The sequence below is a fragment of the Diuraphis noxia genome, unplaced genomic scaffold (assembly GCF_037042655.1).
Source record: "Diuraphis noxia isolate RWA-SAM2 unplaced genomic scaffold, SU_Dnox_SAM2 contig0014, whole genome shotgun sequence".
Taxonomy (NCBI): domain Eukaryota; kingdom Metazoa; phylum Arthropoda; class Insecta; order Hemiptera; family Aphididae; genus Diuraphis; species Diuraphis noxia.
In genome coordinates, this window is record NW_028301724.1 from 900,060 (window position 1) to 914,059 (window position 14,000).

General features: G+C 33.9%; 1 protein-coding gene across 1 annotated transcript; it reads left to right on the plus strand.

The window, feature by feature from the left end:
- Positions 1-6,895: 6,895 nt before the first annotated feature.
- On the plus strand, positions 6,896-8,293 carry LOC149054003 (zinc finger MYM-type protein 1-like). The gene is made up of 5 exons (XM_089230733.1): positions 6,896-7,384; positions 7,433-7,606; positions 7,710-7,869; positions 7,916-7,990; positions 8,058-8,293. The coding sequence occupies exons 1-5, from the start codon at positions 6,896-6,898 to the stop codon at positions 8,291-8,293; spliced, it is 1,134 nt and encodes a 377-aa protein (XP_089086859.1).
- The last annotated feature ends 5,707 nt before the right edge of the window (positions 8,294-14,000 follow it).

A 14,000-nucleotide genomic window follows, 5' to 3' on the forward strand; every position in this document is an offset into this window, starting at 1 on the left:
CGGCCTCCCGAATACGCCGGTCTTCACACCCGCTGGAGTCACGACTTAGGTTGTGGTCTCTACGGATTCGTGTTGTCCGTGCGAAGACATAGGTATCGGTCATATTTCGCGAACTAGAAAAATCTAACCTAACCTAACCTTCGATACAGATCGCCCCAGCTGACCATAGCTAGAAGTTTGGCCTTCGATATAACTATTGAGGTCCTACACAATATAATTGGTTGGCGAAATCATACGCCCCAGGGTCACTTATACATATCTACGTGTATATGCGTGTTTAGATGTCTCAGCGGGACGTCAGTACATAGCAGTATTATATTTAATATCAATTTTATTATACGAAGATTTATACAAAATCAAGATGATAATTTTAAGTTGTAGGAAGAGAGATAGATTTTTATTAAATCGGCTTATTTAAGTAGTTGTATAGGGGCTCTAGAATATAATGATTTGACGTTTGATATAAAATAAATAAAAATTATTGAATACTAATTGGAATACAATATTTCAGAAATGGATAGTTTCAATAGCTTGACCAATAAATAATAGATAATTCAATATCCCTAAAAAACGCTATCGTTTATCATGAAATAATGGAATTTAGAATTATAATAGAATTTAATTATATACCTATCTACATATAACAGTAACTTAAATATAATGTAAATGCAGCTTAAATTGTGTTGTTAATATATGAATTCATTACTATAGTAACCATATGTAAACAGATATTTATATTTGTTATAGTCAACAATTATGTAAACTCCATTTTATAATTTACCTAGTTTTGACTGAGATTAAAATATTATGTCTTTATTATTTGCAAAGCAATTTATTAAAAGCAATTTATTTAAAACAGTCGGACGATCCAGAATATGGTGTACAAAATTTACGAAATTAAACAATGCAAATTTAATAAAAACTCCTAAAGTAAGTTAAGTAATCAAAAAATATGTATAATATTTTTGCCTTCAAACTGTTATCCTTCAATTTTGTTTTTTAGAAATTACATCGTTGCAGTTATTTGTTTCTCATCTCAGATTCTGATTTGAAAACAAAAAAATGGAATTTTGGTCTGTATAATAAAGCCCTTAATGGTAAATATTTATACATTTATTTATTATTTTTTTAATAGTATATAGGTACAATAGTATAGGTGCCAAAATAAACATTCCTTTGCCCTTAATATACATTAAAAGTTGTAAATATTTGTAAAGATATCGTTATATTTTAGGCGTAAATGGCACTTTTTCGGGTGGAAAAACGCTAAGAGAATTTGGTCCCCAATTGGATAAGTTAATCTCCGAATTTAACACTCTAAATAACATTTTAAGCCAAGCAGATCAGAAAAACACAAACTGGCGACAGAGCTATTTTGAAGATTCAAACCTTAACAATTTTATAATGGCCGCTGTAAAGTTTGGAAAAGTTAAGCTTTGGCGATGGGCCAATTCACTAAGGTGGATATTAATTCGTTCGTGCTACTTACTCAATCATTTTAATAACAATCGATCTCTTATTAATATTTAACAGATTCCAAAAATAGTTTTCCTGAGGCCCTCAAAACGTTTTTTTCATATTTTTGTTCTATGTCTTATTGACATTATTTTATTCATTGGGTTTAAATCTTAACAATTTAATACAAGGCGCCTAGTAATTTGATATAATAGCAGTTGGAAAATATTAAAGATACATAATGACTTTTTTTTATAACCGTTTTAATCAAAAATATTATTTATAATTTATGTTTTAGGATCCATTTTGGCGAAAACAATACATTTGACAATTCAACTTTAAATTTTAAATTCGGTGACCAACCTCCGTGAGTTGATATAATAGCAATTAAAAAATATTAATAATACATAATGACTTTTTTTTATAACCGTTTTAATCAAAAATAATATTTATAAATCTTGTTCTAGGATCCATTTTGGCAGAAATAATACATTTAACAATTCAACTTTATATTTTGAATTCGGCGACCGATCATCGTAAGTTGATATAATAGCAATTAAAAAATATTAATTATACATAATGACTTTTTTTTATAACCGTTTTAATCAAAAATAATATTTATAAATCTAGTTCTAGTATCCATTTTGGCAGAAATAATACATTTAACAATTCAACTTTAAATTTTAAATTCGGCGACCGACCTTCAAATAGTAACAGAGAAACGCAAAAGAAAGTATGTATCATGAATGAAAAACGGAAAATAACATTATATAATATCAAATTAGATAAGTTTCATTCCGAATTTAACACTTTAAATGACATTCATTTCCGACAGGACGATTATGGAGCTTTAAACAAGACTATGATCATAGAACAGATTGAGAAGGATAAAGTTTATAACTCAAAGCGATGTACCTATTCACCATTGAGCATAATTGATGATCACTCCCTCACCATTCCGAAAATTTTTATGGCAATCTGTGTTGTATGTGCACTTATCAATTAAATCAAACGGTGTTCCTGAGGTCCTCAGTATAAAAAAATTAAAAATTAAAAATAATATTTAATTATACTACAAACCTCTTAGTAAAATCTTCAAAATATTTCAACAATTTTTAATTTATTTATAAACATTGGAAATTGTTCTGGAAAATATTAAAGATACATAGGCACTTTTTTTTATAACCGCTTAAGATTCAAATGATGACAAAATTTATTTAATTGAAAATTTACAAATTATTTAATTGAAAAATGTATAAAATGTTTAACGTTAATAGCTAAGGATTAGCACAGGAAATATTGACAATTTTAAACATGGTTCCAGGTAAGTAGTTAATCCTGCAACAAAAAAAATCTAAAAACTTTACAAACACAGTTTTTTATAGTTATTTTAAGTTCAAGAATAACAATTTTAGTTTTATTGTTATAATTAAAAAATATTATTCGTGGATATTTGAAATTTCTAGAGTATACTTTATATTCTAATTTTAATATAGTTAATGTCGTTAATAACTTACTACTATAGTTCTATTAATACTTTATAATAACTTGTATACAGCGGCGCACGAATTGGTCCACTAGGATTCCGGAATAGTTCACGATTGGCCGATCCTCACTTCCGCTGTGGAGGTAGTAGCCACGGTCGGGCTGTTCGGTCTACTTGTTTGAGTCCCTGTTGTGTTAGCATAGGTTTGTACCCTCGTGTCCTGTACCAACAGAGGCTGCCCTGCGCAAACTTGCGGTGGTTGAGTGCCACCAAGATGTCGTACAGCTAATTTGCCTCCACTCCCTGTGGAGTGCCTGTCAGTGCTTTAGCTATCTCCCCAAGCCTGTGGGTTTCCGCCAAATACAAGTCCTTGGAGAATTCTATTGTTTCTGGCGCAACCGCCTATTCTTCAGAAAAGGGTGTCTCAGAGTTAGCGTAGGTTCTCTTCCTAGAACCCTCCTTCGACCCCGGAAGGTCAGAGGGGGGAGCTAGCTTGAAGAAAGGACCTTGCTTATGGATTATTTAAAATTGACGGGTTTTCGCGCGGTTGGGACCAAAAGGGACTTTTTGTCTGTTCACAGTGATTCTGATGGTATAATACGTGGCATTATCGATTAAGTTACCTACTAGCTTGGATGAACTAAAGTTACGTAATTACGGCGGCAGCCAACGCCCGTGCTTCACTTTCCTGCCACACGGCCGCCGTATATCTATCGAACGGCCTCCCGAATACGCCGGTCTTCACACCCGCTGGAGTCACGACTTAGGTTGTGGTCTCTACGGATTCGTGTTGTCCGTGCGAAGACATAGGTATCGGTCATATTTCGCGAACTAGAAAAATCTAACCTAACCTAACCTTCGATACAGATCGCCCCAGCTGACCATAGCTAGTGACGATACCTCGTTTGCCTTTTTGGGTTCAACAAAGGTGAGTAACTAAATATTTAAATGATACATAATACACGCGACTCCCGGCGGCGGCGCCGCCACGCACAGACTGGTTCACGGCACGGCACGTTACGCAGTGGCCTAGTTTCTGCGCTTTCCGAGTTCCAATCTCTGACGCGTCCCACAACAGTCACCGACAAACACAGTGCCCCCGCACACCGGGCGCCCGGGTCCACACGGCTCACCGATACCGGCGCCTTCAGTCAGCCATGGATCGGAAGGATAAGTTATCTGCTCCCCCGGCGACTTACGTCAGATCACTGATCGACGGTAGGCCTATGAACTAGGTCAGACCTACAAAGCTCCGGACGGATCGCACTTCATGATAGATAGGCATGGTCCTTTCTTCAAGCTAGCTCCCCCCTCTGACCTTCCGGGGTCGAAGGAGGGTTCTAGGAAGAGAACCTACGCTAACTCTGAGACCCCCTTTTCTGAAGAATAGGCGGTTGCGCCAGAAACGATAGAATTCTCCAAAGACTTGTATTTGGCGGAAACCCACAGGCTTGGGGAGATAGCTAAAGCGCTGACAGGCACTCCACAGGGAGTGGAGGCAAATTAGCTGTACGACATCTTGGTGGCATTCAACCACCGCAAGTTTGCGCAGGGCAGCCTCTGTTGGTACAGGACACGAGGGTACAAACCTATGCTAACACAACAGGGACTCAAACAAGTAGACCGAACAGCCCGACCGTGGCTACTACCTCCACAGCGGAAGTGAGGATCGGCCAATCGTGAACTATTCCGGAATCCTAGTGGACCAATTCGTGCGCCGCTTATACAAGTTATTATAAAGTATTAATAGAACTATAGTAGTAAGTTATTAACGACATTAACTATATTAAAATTAGAATATAAAGTATACTCTAGAAATTTCAAATATCCACGAATAATATTTTTTAATTATAACAATAAAACTAAAATTATTATTCTTGAACTTAAAATAACTATAAAAAACTGTGTTTGTAAAGTTTTTACTGGAACCATGTTTAAAATTGTCAATATTTCCTGTGCCAATCCTTAGCTATTAACGTTAAACAATTTATACATTTTTCAATTAAATAATTTGTAAATTTTCAATTAAATACATTTTTTCAACATTTGAATCTTAAACGCTTATATAAAAAAAGTGCCTATGTATCTTTAATATTTTCCAACTGCTATTATCTCAAATTACGAGGAGCCTTTTATTATATATACCATAGTTAACCATTTCGAACTGAAATTACTTCTCTATTCCACTATGACGTTATTATATTTAATAATTCTACATAGGATATCTATACAGGGTGATTTTTTTTATTGTGAACCAGTTAATATCTAGGGAAGTATAAGGAATTTTAAAATAATTTTTTAATACTTTTCTGTACATTTTGATATCATAATATCATTATTTTTCCCGGTATTTTCATAAGATAATACCACGATTTAATATATAATGTATATAGATATTATCTTAAATTGTGGATAATAGTATAATACATAATAACAAAAAGTCGTAAGTTTTAAGCTTATAAATCTTTTTCTTTTACGTTCCTCATAATTTTTGTAAAAGTTACAAAGGTCTGTGTACCTACTGTGAATTCGACGATTTAATTAAATAGTAATTAATAATTATGAAGCGTCAAAATACGTTATTATCTTTTTTCACAAAAAAAAGTAAAGATATTTGTAGTGAAAACCAATCAACCAATCAACAAAAAAATGAAACTGAAATTAAGGTAAGAGATAATTAACTATTAAGTATTGACTATTGTGTATAGCATATTATAATATTAACTATTATTTATTGATAGCAAAAAGTACAATTACCACCAGAGAAAGGAATAGGCAGAACTTTCCAAGAAAAGTGGAAAAAATTGTACCCTTGGATTGTATATGATACTGATAAAGTGTTTTGTTCTCAATGCACAACTGCTGTGCAAAATAATATTGTTTTACTGCAAACTACAGTTGTAGATAAAAACACAAAAAATGCATTTGTTGTCAATGGATATAACAGCTGGAGCAAAGCATTAGAAAGATTTAAAGTACACGAAGGTAAAATATTTAAAGTAGTAATTAATTTTTAATGTACTTGAAATATAGTTTGTTTATTTTAAACAGCCTTTGTTATGTTATAGGTATAAGGTTACATAGTTTATGTAGCTGTTTTTACTTTTAAAATGTATTTAAATTAAATATGCAGTCATTGTTATCTATATGAGCTCGTGTTGTGTTGTGTTGTTTTGTGTGGATATTATTAATTTTATTTGAACTTATTAAAGAATACCTAGTCAGTTTGTAAAAATAGTGTTTAAATTAATCTATGTGAATGAAACAAATTGTTTAATCTTAATCATTCACTATGTGTTTATGTCCTACCTACATGTTATGTTTCATATAGGTATCTACAGCAGTTAAGGCTTCAGCTCAAGTATTCAATAGTCAATACATCTTATGTTACTTATTCATCATTCAAATATTTAAGTATAACCAAAAATATATTTTTATTATTAACTCATTTAAATAATAAATAAATAAATCTATGTTGCATGTTTATGTGTTGTAGTTATCAATTTATACGTTTTGATAAAATATTTTATTATATTTATTTTATAAATTATAATGTGTGTGTGTATAATCATAGGTAGCCCATTTCATAGTGCAGCAGTATATTATGCCAATGTAGCTCAAAAACGATCAGAAAATATTTATAATACTTTGAATACTGCAAACTCTAAACAAATGAAAGAATCTAGGGCAGCTCTATTAAAAATAATAAGTTCAATATTGTATCTTACTAAGCAAGGGCTTGCCATTCGAGGTCATACAGATAATAACTCAAACATTAATCAATTATTAAAATTAAGATCAAGTGATTCATTGGAGTTGGATTCGTGACTTTTACACACAGCATATAAATGGACATCACATGAAGTACAAAATGAAATAGTAGGTTTACTGTCACAGTATGCACAAACAAACCTAATTCATCAAATAAAAGATTCAAAGTATTTTTCAATCATTATGGATGAAACAATGGACAATAATTGTCAAGAGCAAGTATCAGTGTGTTTTCGTATAGTAGATAACAATTTAAACATATCCGAACTGTTTTTGGGTTTTTTTAAAACTGAATCAACCGATTCCCTAACTTTATTCACCTTAGTATCTAATATTATAACAAAATTCAATCTAACATTATCAGACTGTCGTGGTCAGTGTTATGATGGTGCGGCAAATGTAAGCGGCCATATCAGTCGTCTCCAAAAAAGAATTTTAGATGTTGAAAAGCGTGCTGTATTTGTTCACTGTGTAGCACATACTTTAAACCTTGTAGTCCAAGATGGTATGAGTGTAGATAGATCTCGAGATTTTTTAGCAATGATAAGATCTAATATAGTGTTTGTACGCTGTTATCCCAAAAGACAAGCAATTTTCAATGCTCTACAAAGTGAACAAGAATTAAATTCTCAGTCATTTCGTCCATTCTGTCCAACCAGATGGTGTATGCGAGTAAGGTCTTTAAAAACATTATACTACAATTATGCCGTTTTAATAAAGTTTTTAGATAATATATCAAAAGAGAGGTCTGAAAATGGTGCCAAAGCAAGTGGTTTTCTCAAAAAATTGCTCAAATACGAATTTTTATTTAATACTAAAGTAATGATTAATATTTTTGAGAGGGTTGAACTTCTCAATGTAGAACTCCAAAAGATATCATTAAATTTCCATGAAGTAAAAATTAAAATTAAACACATAATTTCATCAACAAAGAGAAAGTGGTTTTGATGACTTCTGGCTGAAAATTTCAACCAAGGCAAGGGAACTGAATATTCAGGAGCCGAGTGATCAAAGACCTAACAAAAAACCAAAAAGATTTAGTGAACAAGATTCGTCTCCGCCGACCCTATCAGTTAATGACAAATTTAAACGTATATATTATGAAATAATAGATGTTACTGTATCAGCACTGAATGGAAGATTTCAACAAAATGTAGGTAATCGACCATTTCTGTTCATTAGAAAAATTTGTAATCGGTGAAGACGGACATAATATTACCGATGTCATTGAATTTTATGGAAGTGATTTTAACCGAGGTAAATTGATATTACATCGAGGTATGTTAAAGTTTACAAGATGCCGTAAATTTCATGAAATCTGATAATTTGTGTGATATGTTATCAGAATTTTCCAAACTCCTACAAATTGTCTTAACTATTCCAGTATCATCTTGCACTGCAGAAAGGTCTTTCTCAGCATTAAGGAGGTTGAAGACATTTTTGAGATCAACGATGACACAAAATCGTCTCAATGATATAGCTATTCTTCATGTTCATCGAAACGAAGATGTAGATATTGAAAAACTCGCTAATACTTTTATAAATAAAGCCAAAGTTCGTCAAAACACATTTGCATTGTAATGTAAAATGTTTTTATTTTAATTGTTTAAGCTAATAAATTTATAATATTATAATATGTGTTAGTGTGTTACTAAACACTTTTATTTTATTATAATGTACTCGGTATTCATTAAAAATTTTCTTATATTACATTGTAAATATGTTTTGTTACCAGTTTGTAGAAAATTTAGTATACGGAGTGAGGGGAAAAGCTCCTCACAAATACTTATTGACATCAGTGACACGTACAGGATTTTTTTGGGGGAGGGGGTACAACCCAATTCCCTCTCCCCCAATGCGTGCGTCACTGCTGTTTTACATTGGTAAGAGCACCAAATAGCTTTTTGAAAACCTGGCGCCTATGCCCATAACGGCCATAATCGATAATAATAAGATTGATAAATAATACTGTGGAGATCAGCGGGCGAGGTATAGCGAGTTTCCCCCGTGATATCTCCAACGTTGACGAAATGGCCCAGGCGCGCCGTATGTAGGTAGGAGGCGCTATTGCAGGCAGGGCCGCATTATACTAGGTGCAAATGGAGCATTTGCTCCAGGCGGCAAATTTTGAGGGGCGGCAAAATTTGCACTACCAGTCTAATAAATAATAAATTACAATATGTTAAAATATTTTTTTACTATGGATATTTTTAAAAATAATTTGTAAATTAAAATTGAAAATGATGCTAAATTATTTTTATTTCTCAATTTTGAATTCTACTTATAATGGAATCAAATGTGAATAATTGTCGTTACAATAATTATTGTCATTCGTCGACTATCCTAATTCTTAAATTAAGTATTGAAAATTGGATTCGAATATCGTACGGTAGATAAGATAACACATACATTAGAACGGAACCCGCATGTTGACGTTAAGTAACGTATATACGATGTCTTATCGATTTCGATTACAATAATTCATAGAAGTAGCCTATCGGCTATAACTTATATAGGTATAAGCATTGATTAAATATTATATAATTGTATTTTTGATCGAATATCTACAATTTGTGTTTAATATCAAATCTCAATATCTGCAGTCGCTTTAGTTGTGTAGACGTGTAGTGTTTCATGCGCAGTTGACGAGTTCAAACCTTTAAAGTTTTAAACTAATATTTTATTAATGTGATTTGTCAGTCAGTTGTATAGTTACGAAGTGTCGAAGTAGTACTAGTAATAATGAAAAGAATAAGACTGAGTGGTTCGAAATATCAAAAAATAGCATTAGAAAAAAAGTTGAAAGAAGAAAAAGTTATTGCAAAAACGGCAAAATTAGATAGTGTTTTTAAAAAGGTAAATTTTTGAAATATTACATAAAATATGTCTTTGTATTACACTGTAACCGATAAGTAGGATTTTAGTAAGTACATAACTTGACGTTACGTAAAATCATGTTGGTATTTTATTTTATACAAATTATAAATCATATTCAAGTGTTCAAAACGACGAAGTTGTAGAAAAACTCAACAATTACGAACTTAATTCTAGTAGTCTATCTATTATTGATTCATTAACTGAAACTAATAATTTTGATGAACAAAAAAACAATGAAATTCCGTCTCCTAACTTAGAACTTATTACCAGCTCTTCAAAAAATGTATCCGTATCAAAACAATTTCCTGGGTCAGATCCAGCAGAATGGAATTTAGATTCTGATACAATTGACTATTTTTGATATAAATACTTAGATAATAAATAAATAAATACTTACATATTACTTCATGTTTTTTTATGGTTTTTTTGGTGGTGGTGGAGGGGGTGGTGGCTGGAGGAGCGGCAAAAAATGTTTGCTCCATGGCGGCATTGGGCCTTAATCCAGCCCTGATTGCAGGAAAAGAACAACGTCGAGTAAAAGAACAACGTTTATTATTCAAGCATACAATAACATGTTCGACGTAAGAGTTTACAAAGTTGCGCGATCGAGAGACAACGACGGTGGTCACGAGAATCGTTTTTTTAGTAGACACAAAAATGGCGGTGGTTCGCGAATGAACCAGACAACGAGGAAACTCTCGGTGGGTATGAAAGAGTGTTGTGAAAAGGACTGAAAGATGGCAGTAAGCCGGCCGCCGCCCGAGCAGGCGACCGGTTGTGCCGCCTAAAACATGGTGACCAACCGTCTACATGCTTACCGACCCCGGAGGGAAATTATGTGGTGGCGGTTCACCACATTACTCCCCCCCCCCCCCCCCCGACGAAGGTGAAAATGATGAAATTGTTTTCGGAGTCGATTGATGGTCGATGGACTGCATGGCGTACGAATGATCGGTGAGTGGATCGTTTCGTAGAATGAACGCCGGCTTGAGTCGATCCACAGAGATCCAGGACGTCCGGTTGCCCAGCTGTAGCTTGAAATCCTTGACTCGACGTTCCAACACAGCATATGGTCCTTCGTATCGTGGTTGAAGTGGCGCGTGTTGAGCGTCGACTCGGACGAACACATGACTGACTGTGTCGAGCTGCGTCGGTACAAAGATACGCCTAGACGAGTCGTGATTCGTACCTGGTGTGGGCCGCAATAGAGCCATCGAATTTCTGAGCGCGGCGACGAGGTCCGGCGCTCTTGCCTCTTGTGGGGTTGCGTGAAATGGCTCGCCCGGTAATCGAAGAGTCGTCCCGTAAACCAACTCGGCAGGGGTCGCATCCACGTCGAGTTTGACAGTGTTCCGCAGAACGAGTAAGACGATCGGCAGGTGTTGCCGGACTCAAACTGCCGCACTTGATCGGTGGTAATGATGTCCGGAACCCCGAAGCGAGCGACCCAGTTCGTCACTAGCGTGGCGGCAACAGTATGCGCACACATGTTGTCTAATGGCCATGCCTCCGGCCAGCGCGTAAAACGGTCGATGCACGTTAGTATATATTTTGCGTTATTGGAAGTAGGTAACGGGCCGACGAGATCGAGATGGATATGTCCGAATCGACGATCCGGGGGCGCGAAAGGCGCGAGCGGTGACGTCGTGTGTCGATGTATTTTGGCTCGTTGGCATTGTTCGCAGGTTTTGACCCATTGACGAATTTCTCGATACATTCCCGGCCAAACAAAACGAGACTTGATGATTCGACAGGTGGCCGCGCCGCCTCCATGCGCTTGACGGTGCAACGAGTTGAACACGGCACGCCAGTGACACTGCGGAACGAACAGCCTCGACCTTTCGTGTGAAATGTCGAAGTAAACGGGCCCGTTTGTCGTTTGCCGTGCCTCGAGCTCCAGCGAGGACTCCGAATTGCCCGAAATGATGTCCTGTAATTGCGCCTCGCTGGCTTGATCCACCGCCCACCGGTCGAGATCTGGCAAACCGTCTTCAAGCGCTGCTAATTCGAGGCGCGAGAGAGCGTCCAGTACTATGTTACGCTCGCCGCTGACGTGTTCGATTTCGTGGAAAAATTGTGATAAAAACGCGACGTGCCGGGCTTGTCGTTCGATGAGCTTCTCAGCCTTTTGCGAGAACATAAACAAAAGCGGCCGGTGATCCGTTCGTAGCGTCACGTGTCTGCCTTCGATCGCGTGCAAGAAGTGTCGAGTGGCGAGGTAGGCAGCGAGTAGCTCGTACCAGCTGTGCCGTGTCAACGAGCGCTTCGCGACACGCATAGAACGCCTCATGCGCCAATTCGGTCCATACAAGTGAGCCGTCATGTTTGGCACTGCCGCTGACTGTTTGTTATCTTTAACATTATATTAGCTTCTAAAAACTCTCTCCGTTTTCAAGCATATTTTTATAATAATATCACTGGGCTTATACAATCCTCCACGGTCCTTTTGACTAAGCAACTTCCGACTTCTATTTTAATTTATCTATTCTGTGGCTCTAGTCCATCATCGTGATCAGTAGATCATATATTACTGGATAGAGCCATTGCCTATCTCTCTGTGTTTGTGTTACAAAAATACAAAATCGTGTCATCATAATACGGATTACACTTTATTACTGCGCATGCGTAAACATTTTATCAATTGTTTTTATTTACATAACGGATAGTAGTGATAATATCGTATGATTAATTATTATGCAATTGTTTTATTTTATAATTTAATAATTGTATGCTTTTAATTTTTATATTAATATTTAATGCAATATACTACCTATATTAATATTATATAAAATGGATAAAATAAAAGTATATATAATAACAGAAATTCGTGTTTTAAATGTTTAAAATCTATGAATAATAATCCTGGTATGTCGTAACATAAGTGAGTAAAATAATTAGTAATAATTATATATTATATTATAATTTAATAATCTTTTATTATAAATAGTAATAATAATTTTTATGCATTTTGATCGTATACAATTGTTCCTAGATTTCCCAAAAATAAATTAATACGACAAGAATGGCTTAATACTTGTGGGTTTTGTGAACAAGACATTATAAATAATAGGAAAATTTGTTCTTTTCATTTTGAGTCAAATTGTTATATTGAGGGCCGTAAAACTTTAAAGCCAAATGCAGTGCCATCCAAATTTTCTAAACTACAAGTCACTTGTGATCATAAACAACATAATTAAATTAAATTTATTTATAAATATGAAAATAATTAGAAAAATATCTATATGTATTTATTCATGTATTAATTTTTTTATTATTTAAGGTAATGAAACAAAATCTAACACTGGATTAATCGAAGCTTCAACACCAACAGTTGATGACATTTCTGTTCTTTCAAATTAAACGCTTCTTACAAAATCTTCAAATGCTAAATTCAATATTTGAACCAATAATAAGTTTATATAACACATAAAATAATATATATTATTTTTCTCAAACATTTTTAAAATAATATTAATACATATTTTAGAAACACCAAAACGCAAACGAAGATTGTGTTATATAGGAGATGTAAAAACACCAGATTTTGATACGCCAAAAAGAGCTAAAGTGCATTTTAAAAAAGCTAAATACCAAGTTATGATTCAAAAACAAAAAATTAAACGCTTAAATGAAACTGTTAGAAGGCTTCGCAAAAAAATTGTTTCTATAGAATCTCTTTTAAATCATTTAAAAAAACAAAATTATATTACTGAAAATGCACATGGTGAAATATTGGTAAGCTATCAAACTCTATGTTTTTTTTTAATCTGTGGATTGGTTTGCAGCTATCATCCATTATTCTCTATTATTATTCATCTTCTAACTATATTATTTCCATAAACCTTGTGCTAGGGTTGACTTAGTATAAGGTCTATGATTATTCCATAATAAATTTCCTTATGTAATTCTTTCCAATATATCTACATTGGTTACTCTATCCACACCATTATTCATAATCTTATAATTTAATCTGTTTGTGCATTTTTATGTTAAATTATAAACACTTTATATTAATCTTTGTGGAATATTGGTATACAATTAATTAAACAAATTAATCTGTTTGTGTTGTAATTATTGTGTATTTCTATTTTAAATTATAAACATTTTATGTTAATCTTTGTGTAACTTTTATGTGTAGTATTATTATACCTACTTTTTTTCCTGATTCTTCTGGTGAAAAGACAGATTTATTGATTTTAAGTGTTCTATAAAGTGGGCTAATTATATAATTTAATAATTTAATAAAATTACTTTCTAATTCAAATAACTTATAAGAAATTAATATTTTATAATACATTAAAATTTTTACAGAGAACTACTTCAGAATCTATAAAAGAAACTATAAATAGAAGCCTTAAATTGAAAAATGCTAAATTTTCTCCAGCAATAAGGTCTTTTGCTCTTACATTAC

What these genes read in the sequence shown, in the direction of transcription:
- LOC149054003 (XM_089230733.1), top strand. Translation starts at nt 6,896, where the DNA reads ATGGATGAAACAATGGACAATAATTGTCAAGAGCAAGTATCAGTGTGT. An exon ending in CAACCAGATGGTGTATGCGA is followed by an intron (nt 7,385 to 7,432) that starts GTAAGGTCTTTA and finishes GTTTTAATAAAG; the next exon opens with TTTTTAGATAATATATCAAA. An exon ending in AAGATTTCAACAAAATGTAG is followed by an intron (nt 7,870 to 7,915) that starts GTAATCGACCAT and finishes TAATCGGTGAAG; the next exon opens with ACGGACATAATATTACCGAT.